The sequence below is a fragment of the Pelecanus crispus genome, chromosome 8 (assembly GCF_030463565.1).
Source record: "Pelecanus crispus isolate bPelCri1 chromosome 8, bPelCri1.pri, whole genome shotgun sequence".
Classification (NCBI taxonomy): domain Eukaryota; kingdom Metazoa; phylum Chordata; class Aves; order Pelecaniformes; family Pelecanidae; genus Pelecanus; species Pelecanus crispus.
Window position 1 is genome coordinate 12,325,292 of NC_134650.1, and position 16,958 is coordinate 12,342,249.

General features: G+C 53.1%; 1 protein-coding gene across 1 annotated transcript in view; it reads right to left on the reverse strand.

The window, feature by feature from the left end:
- Positions 1 to 13,276, reverse strand: part of SH3PXD2B (SH3 and PX domains 2B) — a 76,157-nt gene extending 62,881 nt beyond the window's left edge. Inside the window, exons 1-2 of the mRNA XM_075714894.1 lie at positions 13,205 to 13,276; positions 131 to 211 (exon numbers count right to left, since the gene is read on the reverse strand). Coding sequence (XP_075571009.1) covers positions 131 to 211; positions 13,205 to 13,276 — 153 coding nt within the window. The remainder of the gene's footprint in view (positions 1 to 130; positions 212 to 13,204) is intronic.
- Positions 13,277 to 16,958: the final 3,682 nt, after the last annotated feature.

Consider the following 16,958-nt stretch of genomic DNA (forward strand, 5'->3'; position numbering starts at 1 on the left):
TCTCACATCAAAACATTTTCTGGCAGATTACAAAAGGTATGCTTAGTGTAAGGCAGAAGCGATGCTTCTCAAGTGACCACAGCTTTCGATCCTCTGAAGTCAAAAACCCAAGAACTGGCGAAATGCTTACCTGCAGGTCAAAGAACTTGCTGTACCGTCGGTATATGACTTCTGTGGATCCATTGGACCAGGTGACTTTGATAATGTACACCTGTAGGGAACAGAGAAAGAAATCAGAGAGGAGTGAACCAACAACTCGCACCACAACCCAAACGCTGCTAAAGCTGCCAATGTAGCCCCCACAGCTGGGCATCAATCAGGGAAGTTCATGGGACCACTTAAAGTCATTTCAGCAATACTAGAAAATATGTAAGATTAAATTAAGCTCCACTGCTGCAGTTTAACTACTAAATGCTTATTGATAGTTGTGAACTAAGACAGCTCCTTATCCCTAAATAGGGGCATGCATCAAACGTGAAAGGGCACTTCTGTGTAAAAACACAGTTAAAGTCTCTCGAGACACAGACACATTAAGAGTTAGTAACTATGCCTTGGCCATCCCATCTATGGCTGCAGCATCAAGTTTGATGTCAAGATCCCAAACCTGCAGCCTGCAGTGTGCCGCACCACGCACCACCACCAGCCTGGGCCCTGGGGCTGGGGCTTGCAAGAACTCAAACCCACAAGGTTCGAAACTCCATCTGTTCTTCCGTAAGCAGCTCTGGGATTTTGTTTACTTAAATTTGCTGGGGTACAAATTACCCTCCTGTTCCTTAAAATGCTACACAATCAATCCTAGTAATTGCAGGTTATTCACAGACCTTATGACCAGGCATTTACTGGTGATGAATGTAAAAAAAAAAACAAACCCAACCCAGTTTTTTTTTCTTCTATGAAAGACAACAAGCAAATAACAGAATTGGGCAATTACTTAACTAACGTCCTTGCTTGTTACTCGCAGAAACCAAAGATGACCCTTGAAAAGATGCCAGCGTAACACTCAAGTGATGCAAACTTCAGCCTTCACTAATTAATAACAGATTGACTAAGCAGAACAAGGGCATGTTCATTTTTTCTTCTAACTTTCACGTCCTGCTTATTTCCACCACAAATTCAAGTATCAATTCACTGAAGCAGGAACAAAACATTCAGAAGCTCAGATGAACAGACCTGCTAGAACTCCAGTTAACATAATGAAGCGTGAAGGCTCTTAAGATGCTGATGTTTTGGTATTTAAAACAGAATCCCTCAAGAGTTTTCACAAGGTTTCCCACAGAGACACACATTTTTCCAGATGCTGGAATGTAACCAACATCCCAGCCCAGTATGCAAACTCAAACACCAGGAGATTCAAATGGATAGCACAACGCTACATTATTTGAGCTCATCAAATCTACTCGAATGCTGTACTAAAAATCTAATCGAAAGGTCGCTCTGCTGATCAGAGGGCTGATGCAGCATGACCTACCAAGGTGAGGAGACTCCTGAGGAACCACAAACTCTTCCCAGTGGAATCGCTTCCAAATTAAGATGGGAAAAGAGGCAGCAAGATGAAGCAAGTTCATACTGCTAAAATAAAGAACTTCAGTACTTTCAACCCAGTAATTCAATGACCACTTTTCTTAAACCAGATGATCAGCCCAAACACAGCTGCGACTGCTTTGCTGACTTGCCGTGAGCTGGCTGGGTGTCACAGGCACCACCACCCTCTCCCAGACAAAATCCGAATCACTCAGCATCACCTCACAGGCCTTATTCAGCTAACCACAATCCTCTCCTTTCATTCAGAAATTATTTTTTTGAGCTGAAGTACCTGTGCTTTCTGCATATTAACACAAGGAAGACAGAGGGCTCCTGCAAGACAGCATCTGTAGCAGCTGTGGAGACCTGGATGGACCATGACTGGCTACAAGGAAGGCCAAGACACTGTGCTTACTTATCACCAAATGTGGCTTGACAAGTACTCTGCATCGGGTCAGGCACAATACCTATTCAAGAACATGCTTCTAGACCTCAACAGGTGAGGGACAACTTGGCTGACCACAGTTTGCAATGAAAACTGGTCAGGTTGCATGACATGGCCTCTGAAGTATCTGACAGCATCCATACAGTCACCACCATACCATCAGCAAACTAAGCGTTAACTTGACGCTAAGAAAGTGGCCAAGTTGCCTTTACCCTCACCCCAGGACTTGCCGGCAGGCCAGCATGAGCTCATTTTGGTTGGAAGCTCAGCTGATATCCCAGCCTTCTTACCAGTCTACAGCACTTTATGGGGTTATATCACTGCTGGCTGCCTGCCTGGAGAGAGCCTTCCACTGGGGCAGGAGGAAGAGCCAACTTTTCTTCATTGTTTATTCCTATCCTGCCTTTATTTGGAGTCAACAGCTTATTAGACTGGGATTTTAATCAGGATGTGGATTTGCTCAAGCCAAAATGAATTCAAAGCTCTTAAGGGTAATAAAGCCATGAGATTTGAGGGCACACCACGTTTTATTATACCCTTTGCAACTGAGGGAAGGAGCATTTCTCCCAGCCGATGAGCTCACTCCTATTTTACTGAAATGCAGATCTCCCTGGAGTCCGGATAACCGTTTCTTGCGCATCCCATTTGAACAACAGAAAGGTCTCCAGGGGAATCTCCTCACCTACTTGTGGAAAGCAGAAAAGATGGGGAAGCCCACAGGGACAGGAACTCCTCAGTATCTATAAAAACACTGTCTCAATAAAGCTGGCTTCCTCTCTCCCTGTGAATATCCCCCATCTTTCACTCTGACAGCCCCATCCCAGCGGGGTATTCTGTTGGCCAAAACCATCACAGATCTTGGTCTCTGCCAATACCTAATCCAGTCCCTGCTGTCCTAGGGACAAAAAAGACACCAGAAAACATAACTCAGGTGCTCTCCTCAACTGACAACAAAAGTGCAGATTTTCAAAGGGACGAACAGTGCAGTCGGCCACCCAGGGACGGTTTTCACAGGGTCTGGAGATGATGAGGCACCAAGCTACCACAAGCACCCACACATCCCTTTCTCAGGTGCTTTTGGAAGATGCTTTCAATGATCAAACCAGTTTTGAAAACATTGCACTTGGTCTGATGCTTCCCCTCCTGGCCTGGCACTGCACCGTGTCCTGCCAGGAGCACCCACCATGGAGCAGCAGCCCGAACAAACCCAACTTTGTCCCAGTAGGAGTCACCCCATCACGTGCTCCCACAACCCTTGGTCCTGCAGAAGCTTCTCTGAGGACAGACTTCTTCCCAGCCCAGCTGTGTGGGTGAGGGCATATGGAAACAGTTATTTCATGGGCCTTCTCCAGCTCTGATTTCTACGGTCCTTCAAAGAAATAACACAGAGGAACCACCAGCAGGCCCCTTTCCATGGAAATGGTGAGGGGATCTCCCAGGGCTGCAGCTGGTGCTGCCTTGGGGACATGCACCCATGGGGAGCACTGCTGGGAATGGGGGGGCTGCTGCCACCGCTCAGATCCCACTCCGCTGTTTCCTCGAGGGATGGGGAGAGCCAAGCAGATGGCAGGGAGGCGGCGGGCAGCCAGATTCAGGAGGGGGGCTCTGCAACCCCATCACGTGGCATGGGCCATGGCCAAAAGCAACAGGCAGAGCTAGCTAAATATTTACAGTCCTTCCCAGGCCAGCGGCAGGGTCTGCACGGTGGAGGGAACTAGCTGACTTGGTGAAACCCAGGAACCAGTGGCTCGGCTCCCCTCCCTCCCTCTGGAAAGGATGCCTTACCCTGCCCCACTCCCAACCTGAGAGCCTCCATCCCTTGCTCCGCTCCAGCCTACATTGGCTCCAGCCTACATTGCTGCACACGTGTCATGTCACACCCCGCAGCTAGGCCTGATGCCTGAAGGTAACGAGCCAGGCAGAGCTTTGGAATGGGCAGGAATCTCTGGGGCTCAAGCCTCCTTAGCTTCATTTCAGCCACAGGCCAGGGGAGCATAGCTGAAATTCATACCCATGCTTCTGAAATCCTTGAGATGCAGCTCACAACATTTGTCCTATTAGAGCAAGGCGCAGAAGAGAGGTACAGAGCTTTCAGGGTCACTCAAATACACTCAAAATTCTGCTTTCAGGATTAAGCAAGCCTTATGCATGCACCCTCACCCCCCCATCACTCCTCTCCCAGCCACCAGCTGCCCTGCCCTCGTGCCTTGAAACCCCAGGCCCACGCTGCAGCAAGCTGAGTTATGGAGCAAGGAAGAGTTCCCGGTGGGACAACCTCGCCAGAGCTTCAGCGAAGACCAAAGCAAGGAAACAAGACCTGCCCTCCACTCCCAGGGGGCTTTTCATGGGGTGTGCAGAGGCTCTGGGACAGTTTTGGGGGTGCAGGTGGATGTTGTTTAATGCCAGAGGAGAGGAGCACTTCACATTAACGCCAAACGCTCCTCATGCTCCTGTCCCTTGGAGGGCAGAAGCAGATCAGATCCTTCACAGAAAATGGAACTCTACAGATGCAAAATGCTGAACTCCGACAGACATTGTGGGGATTTGGCTGCCACACTCCCGGGTTCCTCAAACTCCCTACATGAGAAGTAACTGGCCACATACCAACTACTTAAAAATTACCGATCAAGAAGTTTACCATCAGGACCTCCATTGCCTAGGATTCTCCTTGGTCATGTTTGAAAGTGAGTGTCATAAACAGAGATATAAAGACAGAAAGAAAGGCCCTGGGGATCTTGCAGCCCACCCTGCCGGGCATCATGAGCTCAGTCCCCATGGCATCCCTGCTGCCACTCTCCCCTCCCCAGCATCTCTGGAGAAGCAGCTCAGAGGGAGAACAGGCCAGTGGAAAGCAGGACTGAAAACCTTCATAAGGGAACTGTCAAAAAATGGCAGGTTGCTAAAAGAAATGCAAATGGCACATGGCCAACCATAACAGAGCTGTCAACGAGAGCTGCCAGTCAGCTCGCATGGCAGCAAGGGCTCCGCAGCCCTGGGGGAAACATGCAGGCAACCCGCAGCGGGTGCACGCTGTGGGGAGATCCAGGACATCCCTCCCGGGCAGGACAGCACCCCGGGCAGGGCGCAAGCTCCCATGTCAGGCATCACCAGAAGAGCAGGGAAGCTGAAGGAGCCAACATCCAGAGCAGCTGGAGTCACAGGGATTAGAGCGCAAGAACAGAGGGAACGAGAAGCCAGCGCTAATTATCTCCATCTGAAAGGGCAGCCAGAGATTTAATTTTATTTTCTTTTTTTTTTTTCCTCTTGAAGAAACAAAGTAGCAAGCATAAGCCCTGAGAACTGTCAGACCCCAGAAGTATTTTTCCATGGATTAATAAAGGGCCTCAGTGCTGCAGATAGCCATGGCTCCTGGTGACTGCCACCGCTCAAAGGGACCGAGGACTCCGGAGTCCTTCACAAGCCCTCAGTCTTGCACCTTCCCCAAGAGGCACGTTGTCCCATACAACAATGTGGCTAGAGAGAGAAGATGATTCAAGCAGCTGACTTGAGGCAATGGAATTAAGAAGATACTAAAAACACATAACAGAAACAGTTTCCCATTCTTGAAACATGAGGCCATGTGACCACCTAGAAGAATCACTTCTGGACTTTTTGCATAAACATGCTACGGACATGCACAAAACACAACCTGGGAGGCAGCCTGGGCTTAAATTTGAGTAGGAAAAAGGCAGACTGTAGTTGCAGGAAAACCTAGAGCTACAGTTTCGGCTTATCTCTGAAGGAGAGTTTTCAAGGAGGAGTTTTCCAAGGAGAGTTGCGAGGCATCCTGGCTGGGGGGGGGGGGGGGGGGGGGGGGGCACACAAAGCCCACAAATAAGGTTTTGGGGAGAGGGCAGCTGCTGGCAGGCCTGCGAGCTCTCTGCCTGGCACCCAGCACATGGCTGAACAAGGCAGCAAGTCCACCCTGAGCTCAGCACCACCCAGCTACACCCGCTCAAGCGCAGGAGCAGCACACCCATACTGACACAGCTCTGCGAGCCAACAACCCGCCAGCAGCCCTCCCTGGCACAGCACAGCCCTCCCTGGGTGGCTCTGCAGCAATCCCTGAGCTTATCTCCCAAATCCCCATGCCCAGAGCTCCCGCAGACCGAGACTCTCCTGTTTCAATGCCAGCCGCACCAGAGGCACATGAGTAACGGCAGGGCAGAAAGCAATGCCACGGTCACTTGAAAGACACATCCATGGGGCTGCAGGGACATGCAGCTCTGCCCACCCGCCACCGACGGACATCAGCACAGGTCCCCAGCCACTCAGCAGAGCTCCTACAGCAAAGCCAGACATAACAGCCTCCAGCAGAGTCAGAGCTGTCTGCAGAGCTGTTTCCAATGGGTTTGAGTCTGTGTGGTCTCAGGTCCAGGGAGACTATGTACAATAAACCTCTCTGTGGAAAACTCCACATATTTAAAGCATCTTTAGCCAGCAGAGGGGAAAAAGCATCAGTCTCTCTATTCCACCCGCGCTCCCCCCCAACCCCGAAACATGGGGAAGCGATGCGAAAGCCTCGTCCCCTGGCTTCGGCCGCTGCCACGAGAAAGGAGCATGCAGAAATTCAAAGGGGCAGAGAAACCAGACCAGCTAAGGGATCGAGCCAAACCAGAGCAGGGTTTAATATAGAAAAGGGAGTGGGAAATTGTAAGAGGAAAAGAAAAAAAAGGAGGGAGGTGACTGGAAACAAAGAAAGTTCTTGGCGGCAAGCTGCTGTGCTTGGCCCCTCTCCATCAGCCTTCACCGCCACAGGCGTGCGGGGCTGGGGAGGGGAGCGCGGAGGCTCTTGTGCTGTGGGACACTGAAGCTCAGAATGGGAGATGGACAGCCAGCCCCCTCCTCCATCCCCGGACACCTTGTCACCCCCTCGCTCCCGCTCTGTGGACAGGGAGAGCCGGGAGAAGGGTTGTGCTGGTTCAGACAGCACTGGGAAAGGCATGGAGAAGCGATCCTGGCGGTAACCGCAGGGCATCAGGGATGCTGCTGTGGTCCCTCTGCTCTAGCAGAGGAGACAGGCAGAAGCAACAAGTCAGAGCTGCAGGGAGGAGCTAGGTAATGGGGGTGCAGGCAGCACGAGGACAGGCATATCCTCACTGCTGCGGCAAGTAACCCAAGCTGATCTGCCCACGCACCCAGGACTACAAAGCAGCCACCTCCCCTCGCTCTGATTCATCCCTTTGTACCGTTCCTAAAACCCCAGCAAGGAACAGCTCTTCCCGCTCTGCTGTTGTACAGCTCACCAGGGCACAGCGTTGCCTGAGCACACAGCCAAAGCTGCTGGGATGAAGCGCACGCACATGGGGTTACACCAAGCATGGGGACCCCAAGGACAACGCATCGAGCCCCACCCAGCCACGGTGCAGACCCCTCAGCCGTACAACATATGCACCCGCTTGTTTGCTCTGAGTCACACTGAAGGTCAAACATATGGATTCATTTGTTTCCTATTTCCCACCGCTACATGAAACAGCCGGAAGATAGAGATACCCTCCAAAGCAAAGCTGAGAGGGATCAAGGTCACCAGACCTCCAAGAGGGCAGAGGCGATGGATGGCCCCTACATCGCAGTTCACTGCTGGAATCGTGTACGAGCACCAGCTTTCCACACAGAGCTGCCAGGCCATCAGTGGCCATCTGCCAGGCAAGATTTGGCCCTTGCACTGAACTGCGACATTCAAGGTTTTCAACAGCCTTAAGTAACGTGACTAGGGAAGAAAAACAAAGGAGAGTTTGCGTTTGAGTGTTGGTTTTCATCCACAAAGCCAAGAGCACTCCCTTAAGCCCCAACTCTTTTGAGAGGTGAGGGGGAAGGAACTTTGATCGCCTCTGTAATGCTGTGCAGCAGAGCAGACCTAGGCACAAGGACCGGTCCAAATTTCTACCAGCTACAGGCTCTAAATGCCCTGCCTGTGGCCTGCCTCAAGCAGGAGAGCATCGGCCACCTGACAGGAAACAAGATAAGATACAGCAGAACCGCAGGATACGGCAGCAAAACACTGCTGAGGATGCTGAGAAAGCCCTCAAACCTCTGGGGGCCACCAATGCTGAGAAACTCTTTGCCGTGGCAGAGACTCCATCTTCCTGGATTCAGCCTTACTTCATACGTTCTGGTTTCACTTTTGCTCTCTTTCATTCCTAGTTTAGTTAACAGCCCTTGGATAGATTTCACACTATTCATTTTAACCTCCTGCTCCCTCAGTCTAAACTCACCCAGCTCCTTCGGTTCCCCACAGGACATTCCCACCATACAAAGAGCACAGTCATGCTCCCCAGAGAGCATGGCACAGGGGGAGTCATCGCCCAATGCCCTTCTTAAGCCAAGCAACCAGCATGATTCACAGTGGCAGAAATAACGCAGCTGTACAAGATGATAGTGCACCAGGTCCCCACAGAGCTCTGCTTCCGCTGGGCAAGTCACGGCCAAGGGACCATATCACACAGGTCCATGGGACACATGTTCTTCAGAAGACATCTTCTGCTCTGTAGGTACAAGGCACCAAAGAATGACTGAATCTATAGATCAGCAGCCCTCCTCCTTGTCTTGCCATTCAAGCACTCTTCTCTGAATGCTCCATAAGCAATTCCAGATAAGCAATGGGGTTGGGCTGGATAACAACTGAAACCACCAATGGCCTCACCACTACAAGGAACAGGAGCAGAGAAGACGCCTACCATCACATCACAAATTCCACATCAAAAATATAACACATTCACTTTTTGAATGTGTTTTTCATCAAGCTTGTTTTAAAATATCTATAGATGCTATCATCTAGGCACCAGATTCCAACATGCACTGTTAATTACTTTCACAAGGCAGCTGCCACAAATGAGGTGGTTCAATATGCATGGGGTATTCACCTTGTTTAAAGTTTGCAATCTTGTCAACTGAGCTTCCAAGATAAATGTATGCTGCACGCTTTGTTTAAATTTCCCTTTTTCAAAGCGATACATGTGTGCATGGAGGCCAGGAAAGGAAGTCCTGCAGGAGCATAGTCCAGATTTTCCAATAAACTAACACAACCAAAGAGCATGCTACTTGTTCTTTCCTGTCGGGGGTGTGTGTGTGTGTGTATATATATATATATATATGTTGTTGGGGTTTTTTTTTTTTTGATTTGTGCTCTGGAGCAACCATTTAAAACTATATGAACTATGGAAGTGTTCTTGGTGGACAGGATGGTAGAAATAAAGATGCAATTCAATTACATTGCTATTAACACATATAACAAAATACACAAATTGCAGCTGTATTAAAATGAAAGGTCCTGAAGCTTGCTTAAGGGCAAAAAAACCCCAACCAAAATCTGGATTTAGCAGGGAAAAGCTTTATTTTAGGGACTTCTACTAGAGAATAACAAACACAAACTATAAAAAGATCCCACGTGAAGTCCTTTAAAGGACAATTTAGTCCGTTTCAACTATGGCTTTGTTTTGGATCTTTTCTGAATAAACATTCATTTATCAGAATTTGAGACTTGGCCAGACCATAGAAATGACAGTCTGTTACTCTGTCGCCCAGAATGATTATTTTTAAACTTTGCTCTTGGACTTTGCCTTTTCAGATTTGCAGTATGGCCCTGGAGCCCTTGCCAGCAGCATCCCCAAGGGGCACGAGCTGTAATGACTTAACATAGGATCGTATGGGAAATGTCACTGCAGGGTGACCCTCCAGCCGCTGCCTGAAGGACGGGAGTTCCCCTCTTCACTTGGATGGGGGGCTGCCGAGATCCCAAGCTTGGTTGTTGTCTCTCGACAGGATCGGAGCAGTGCATCCTGCAATAAACACCTGCAAAAGGATCATTTCTCGCTGCCCCTTCCAGGTACTGCCCATGGAAAAAGCTTAAAGGCACAAGTGCAGTTGAAGCAGCTGGGGCTAGCAGACCAGGAGAGGTGTCACTGCAATACAGCATGATATGGTTTCACAGCCAGCAGAGCAAATTCAAGGCCCCTACCACTCGGAGCAAGAAGCTCGGTTATCCTTCCCCTCTTGGACCTTCCATGCGTGTGAGTGGAGTTGGTTTGACAAGAATGGGAGCAGATGTGTCAGCCTCGCACCCTGCCAACATCACAGCAGCAAAAACCTTCCAGGAGCACAAGGCTGACTGCAAGGAGAAAAGCACACAAGGGGAGAGCTCCTCCTCCGCTAATTACAATTTAGCCTGACCCCTGCCAGCAGTATCCACCAAAGGGTTTAACACCTCACTGAGGAGAAAAGCAATCACGAGGCTGTTCCCATTTCCCCTATCCCCCAAATGGCTTGAAACATGCCTGGGCTTCCTTTGAACAGCCCACCCAGCTCCTCCTGCCCTCAGATCAGGTACTGGGCTGTCACCAGGGTAAGGAGGACAGACAGGAGATGGAATAAGTGCAGTGTTGTCCCAGCATATCCTTCCAGAGGAGCACGGCCTTCAGACACCCTGTCAGGGGCAGCAAGAGAGCAGCACACCAGACTGATGCTCTCTTGCACCAGGATTTGAGCCAGTGCCGTTCACAGGCATGCAAATGTTTGAGAGCATGGGGCTGTGTTTGGGTCCCCAGTTAAATCCCAACATAGCTCAGCACACATTTGAGCTGGCACCCAGCTACCTAAACCCTTCCCAGCACCTTGCTGGGGCCTCACCCAGCCCGAGAAACCCAGTTTGGGGGAATATTGTGTCTCCTGCTTCAAATCAGAGCTGCAGAAAACCACAAGTTTTTGTCTCGGGCAACACAACTCTTTTTGTGTCGATTACCAAGGTGATGGGTGAACTACGCTGGCCTGAATAGAGCTGGCCTTTCCTACAGCCCCTCCCCACCGCAGGCGTCAATAAGGACTTTGAAACAGTGGTTTGATCTCACTTTTCTGGGAAACTGGAATTCCTGACTTTCTGCTGTGGCCTCACTACAGCCAACACAACTGGACCTTTGTCCAGCAAAGAAAAGCCTCTCGCCGATGCAGAGAGCAGCCCGAGCCTGAGCGGTACAGGTCACTCACTGGTCAGACCAGCACAGAAGCAATGGGAGGAAGAGCTGGCATGCTCCTCCAGCCTCCCTGGGGACAGCAAGCGGCTGCCCCACGGGATAGAGAACACATTTAGGCTCCGCAATGAGAAGCCAGAGAGCAAAGGTTTAACATGTACACTTTGTGGTTGACTTGGATTTGCAGCATGCCAGCAGATGCAAGTAAGATGACTCGGCCGTGATTTGCTGTCCCTCCTCTCCCCCTCTTTACAGGAGGAGGAAGAAGAAAAAAGAAAAGAGGGGTTTGATTCCATATAATTAACTGGCTTTGTGAATCTGCCTAGTTCCTATCGATCCCCTCAAACAAGGCAAGCGCTCGCATTCACTCCAGCACTGCCCTGGGGAGGCTGCTGCTTGCAAGCTGCCCGCCCCTCCCTGGGCTCAGCCCCGCTGCGAGCCACGCTGGCTCACACTGCCAGGTTTTGGTCCAAGACAAGTACAGGGAAAGGTTAGAGGCAGAGGACTCAAGCCACCGGTTGAGGAGGGAGCAGGCAGCTGAGCTGCACAGCTGGCTGTCATGAGCTGTGTGCAGCCACCTTCTCCCACCACCCCAGGAGCTTCTGCTCCAGTGCCCCCACCCAGCCACCCCACCGTATGTCTCTCCTTTCAGATAACACCTCTTCCCAGATTTCCAGCCTCAAAGAGATTATTTGCGCTATGCCCAACTCCACCCGCCTTGCCCACGTGGGTGGAGGGTGAGCAGGGATGGTGCCCAAAAAAGATCATGTCTGGCTCTTGGGGTGCATATCCCAGTCGTGGGGACACAGGTCTGGATGGGTGTGAGGAGCCTCCAGCCCCAGCAAGGGAATCGGAAGGCCCAGAAGGGAGAGCAGAGGAGCAGCCGCAGGTGACCCTGCCTGAGCCCCATTACAGGGCCCGACTGCGGTGCAACAGATCTGCCAAGACAAACAGAAGTGTATGCAGCTCAGCAAACCTCCTCACGTACATGCTCCTCCAGATCAGATGCATAACCCAGCTATGATGAGTAAGTCTGGGACGGACGCGGCAGGAAGGGGGGCACGTTGGGAGCTGGGGCCAGGCTCAGCCAGGGCTGATAAAGCCACAGGCAGGGCAGGAGAGGAAGAGGAAGAAGCGGTGATGAGGGGTTGGGCGGCAGCAGCCACATCACATCCCTGGATGCAAGGAGGAGGTAACAGCCCCCCTTTACCCTCCCCTCCATCCTGGCTAGAGCTGGCCTGCCCTCTGCTTTTATCTGACTTGCTCACTGCCACAAACTAGCCGGGGTGACCTGGAGAAGCCCCTGATCTCCCAAGAGCTCAGGGTGCCCGGCTCCACTGACACAACACACTCCAGCCAGGGCACACACCACATCCTCACAACCCAAATGTGCCACGCATAGTGTGTCACTGGGTCACCCCGGTCTAAGGCAAACAGGGAGGGGAGAACATTTTAGTCTTTGTTTTATGGTTGTTGCCAGGATTCACCCACAAGGTCTCCGTGGATGCCTGGAATCACACCAAAGTTTAAAAAAATTAAAAAAAAAAAAAAAAGAAAAAGAAAAAACCCAACCCCTTCAAAGACAGACAATCCCACAACAGTTTGGAAGATGCCCTGGAGCATGCAGGAACACGCTCCCTGGGCAGCTCACGCAGAAGGGGTGCAGGGGACACGAGGGAACACCTCACAGGGACGGCAGCACTCGGAGCGGCTCACAAGGAAGGAGCCGGGCGGTCCCTCGCCCCGGGACTCTGCAGCCAACAGGTTTCAGAGCCCCTCTGCCAAACGCTGCTCCCGCAGGAAAGCAGAGGCACTTCCCGGTGGTGCCCCGGAGACGCCTCCTCCTCCCGGGTGCGTGCTGCCCCAGAAGCCCCTCCAGCAAAATCCCGCCCGCAGCTCCTCCCGGGCACCTCCCGGCGCCCCCCCCGCCGGCTCCCGCGCAGGGTCCCCACCGGCGCTGCCCCGGCCGCCTCCCCCGCGAGCAGGGCTCCGGGGGGGACCCGCAGCGCGTCCCCCCGCTGGCAGGCAGGGCACGGCGTGACCCCCACGGGAGACGCCGGGGGTGGGAGCGGCAGAGCCGGCAGCGCTGCCCCCCTCCTCCTCCTCCTCCCCCTCCCCTGGGCCGGGGCTCGGCGGCCGTGGGGGAGCGGAGCCGCCCGCGCCCGGCCTTTGTTTGCCCAGGGCCGGGCGCGGCGGAGCGGAGCGGAGCGGGGCACCCCGGGCAGGGCCGGGCCGGGCCGGGCCGGGCCGGGCCGAGCCGCGCCGCGCCACTCACATAGTGCTTGTTGGGGATGCGCCGCTTCTGCACGTCCAGCACCTTCACCTCCGCGATGCTCCGCCTGGGCATGCCTCTGCCCCTCGCAGCCCGGCGCCGGCGGCGAAGCGGGGAGCGGCGGCGGCGCTGGGGGAGGCACTGGCGCACGCAGCCGGGACCGGAGCCTGCAGCGCCGCGCCGAGCCGAGCCGCCCGCCCGCCCGCTCGCTGCCGAGGCGCGGGAGGCGGCCCCGGCCCGCCCCGGCCTATCCCGGCCGGCGGGGCGGCCCCGCCGCCGCCCGCTTAAAGGGGCGACCGGCACCGCCCGCCCCACGCGTGTCCGCCCCGCGCGCGGCTGCTGGCGGGGGTGCGCGGCCCCGCGGTCCCCTCCACCCCGAGGTGGGGAGGGGAAGAAAACTCGGCCGTGTCTGCGGGGACGGCAGGCTTTTTGGGAGGGTGCAGCTGGCTGTTTGCCCTTCGCTGGGAGGTGGCTGCGGGGCTGGAGGGGTCCGGGCTCGCCCGCCTTGCCCGCCATGGTGGGCCTGTGCGTGGGCTCCATCACCAGGTTTTGATTCTCCCCCCTGCTCTCGGCCCCTAACAACGGCCCCCAAGGCAAGGCTGATGTGATCACCAACAGCCGCATCCCTAAAGGATCCGGGAACTGAACGGAGCAGAAAAAGGTGGCTTTGTTGGCTGCTGGTACCAAGGTGGCTTTGTTGGCTGCTGGTACCGTCACATCACCAGAACTGCCTTACCCAGGACAACCCCCATGCCCCTGGGGGCTGAGCCACTGCACCCCACCTCTCCTCCCCGGCAGCCCACTCCCACATGCCATGCTCTGTGCCCAGCTCTGCCCTTGGGGCAGTGGAGGGGACGAGGCAGAGACGGGGCGCTTCTCTACATCAGTGCCACCCACGGCCTCCGAATTCCCAGCAGCTCCTCAACACGTGGCACAACCGCAGCTCTCTTCCCCATTGGGCTTTTAATTACATTATAAAGTTACCCACCGGCAGGTCATTAGCTTTCATATGAATTTAATTTAATCATAAACAACTCATCTCACTCTTTAGCAGCTCCTTAAATGTGGCTCCTTTTTACACTGTTAACTTTGCTACAACCACCCCAGAGAATTAATGGAGGCACAGGCAGGTTGCCAGGTCTTTATTGCCCTCCCAAAGGGCTCATCTTCATCCTCCTCCCCCTCAGCTAAGCCCAAGACCGTAGAGCCCCTGTAGAGACGGTTGCAGGAAGGATGCTAGGTTTTCTGAAGGGGACACCGTGCTACCGGTGACTTCTCTGACGCCTGCTGGCATGCCACCACAGGGCTCGTTTACTTGTGGACCAGCTGCACATTGCTCCCCTCCCTGTCCCAGCCCTGCTGTCACTCCTCAGTCAGCCACGTGCTGAAGGTAGGTGGGCAGGAGGCCATAGAGAGGCCCCAAGAGCCCTCCCTTCCTTCGTCCACCAGGAGAGCCCTGACATGGCTAGGGCTGGACCTTGAAGTGCTAATCAGTAGTGAAAGCCTGGGAAAGCACCAAGAGACAGCAGAACTGCAGCTTTTGATGTTGTGTGGAGTGCCCAGGTTTGGGCAGATAGAGTTTTACTGGTTTTAAAAGTCCTGAAAGATGCATGAATCCTCCAAAGGATGGTCAGGAAAACATCCAAAGCAGCTGGGCATCATGTTGGTAAGAGAAGAAATGTACACTGAGGAGAAATGTATACTCCAGTGGAACACTGGAGAAAGGGGGATTAAGAGAGAAATGAAACGATTATTGGTCTTCACGTGTTGAAAGGAGAAACCAGGATAGAGAGCAGCTGAGGGCACTGCAATTGAGCAACGCAGAGGATGTAACCTGAAGAGCTGAGGATTGAAAGGCCAGGCAAGGGGGTCACAGAAGGGATAACAGAAGCAGGCAACTGGATACGTAAACCACAAAAACAAGCACAGAAACATGCTAAACAAGGTGCAAGGTGAGGGGAATTAAGTAAGGCAACTGAGTTACAAATGCTACAGCTGTCCCTCCTGCTTCAGGTGCTAGTTTGTTCTAGTTAGCAGCGACTGCGGGACTGCCAGGCATCCGGGGAGAGGGTGACTGTGCTGGTCACGTATATGCAGAGCTGGTCTGATGCAGTGTGGTAATTTGGTTTTACAGGAGTGCACAGACTGACCCTACATCTCTCATGCACTGAGAACAACATAGCCAGATTGATCATCTTGCTACCCAGTCCATCTGTACATTAACACAAAGTCCACCATCCAGACACCTTGGACTCACTACTCATGAACCCTAGGATCAGTTTGTGGGGGAAAAAAATTTAAAAACCCAGCTGGGAAGAGCAAATCGAGAACATGTAATTCAGAGAGCATTTTGACCTATAGGTGCAGCATCCATGAAGAGGCTAAACTGGGGGGTTTTTGCTAGATTTGTCTGGTCTAGCTTTAGAAGCAATGATAGTTGCAGCAGAGATGGTGTAGGACAGCAAGGAGTGCTGGGCAAGCAGCCGATGAACAGCCGGAGTCCCAGGTGCCACCAGCTGGAACACCCGCCGCATGCAGGACCCTGCACAGCATGCAAGCAGGGCAGGAAAGCTGTCCCGATGGCTGGCACAGTAAGGACCCACAGCAGAAGCAAGCAGAGAAGTCTATGAGATGGTTCTGAAAAGGAGCTGTATCCCTACTCATGCTTCTGTCATCTTGTGCTGGTCAGACTCGAGGGGACAGAAATCCTATCTCCAGACTGTCACTTTAGCATATGGAGGCAGATGGTGGATTTGGGGCGGGGGGGGGGGGGGGGGGGGGGGGGCGGCAAGTTCTGCCCATTTTTACAGCCACAATGCCTGTTCCCTGCCCTCCCCTTCCACAGGGCCCAGCTGCTATGGAGCACCGTACCATTGTGCACCTTCACCAGCGACCTTCATGCTGGCCTCCCCCTTTCCTTTAATCCTGGCTCCACTGTCACAGTTGGGAACCCACAAGAGACAGAATGAATGCCACACAGTGACACTGTGAAGGACACCTCACTCCTGAGCTTGAAGCAGCCCAGAGGGATACAGATGGTGCTTTGCTTGGGGAAGCTTTGTGCCCGGCTCCCCTTCTCAGGGGTGCACAAAACCTTTGGGTATTCCCTTGCTGATAAATCCTTTTCCCTGTGCCACAAGGGCCCCCCCTGGAGATGTATGACATTGAAAGCAAAAGGAGAATGTATGAATGAGCTCTCACAGCACCTTGGACCTACCCGCTCCAGGGACCAGACCCTGGTTTCCTGCCATCACCCTTCCAGCTCCTTTGTGTGTACTGCCGTGGATGCAGCCCCATGGCACATGCTGCTGGACCGTCGGGCCATTCCTTTATATCTGGTGTAAATCAGGTGTACCAGACAGCCAGCTTGTTACACACAGGGGGTTACTTTATCCCATGTCTTCCAGCGTAAACCCACTCCAGGCCTACGAACTCTGGCAGGGAGCCAAGCGACTGCACAAAATCAATCAGAAGCACTTAGGCATTGGCCTTGCTTCCCCAGCAACGTAACCTGCTGAAGTGACTCCATTGCTCTTGGATCCTGACAGCACTGGGGACCAGCTGCAACCTGACAGCTTATGAGCACCGAGGAACAAGCAGAGGTTGGAGACAATCGCAGCTAACGTTGCAAAATGGTTCCTGTGTTTAATTAATGAGTCTGACGAGAGCTGTTGAGAGGAGCGGAGCGGGGCTTTGCACACTGACCTGATTGCCTCCCAAGGGAGGCACGCTGGGAAGCTGGCTGTGGAGATGTACA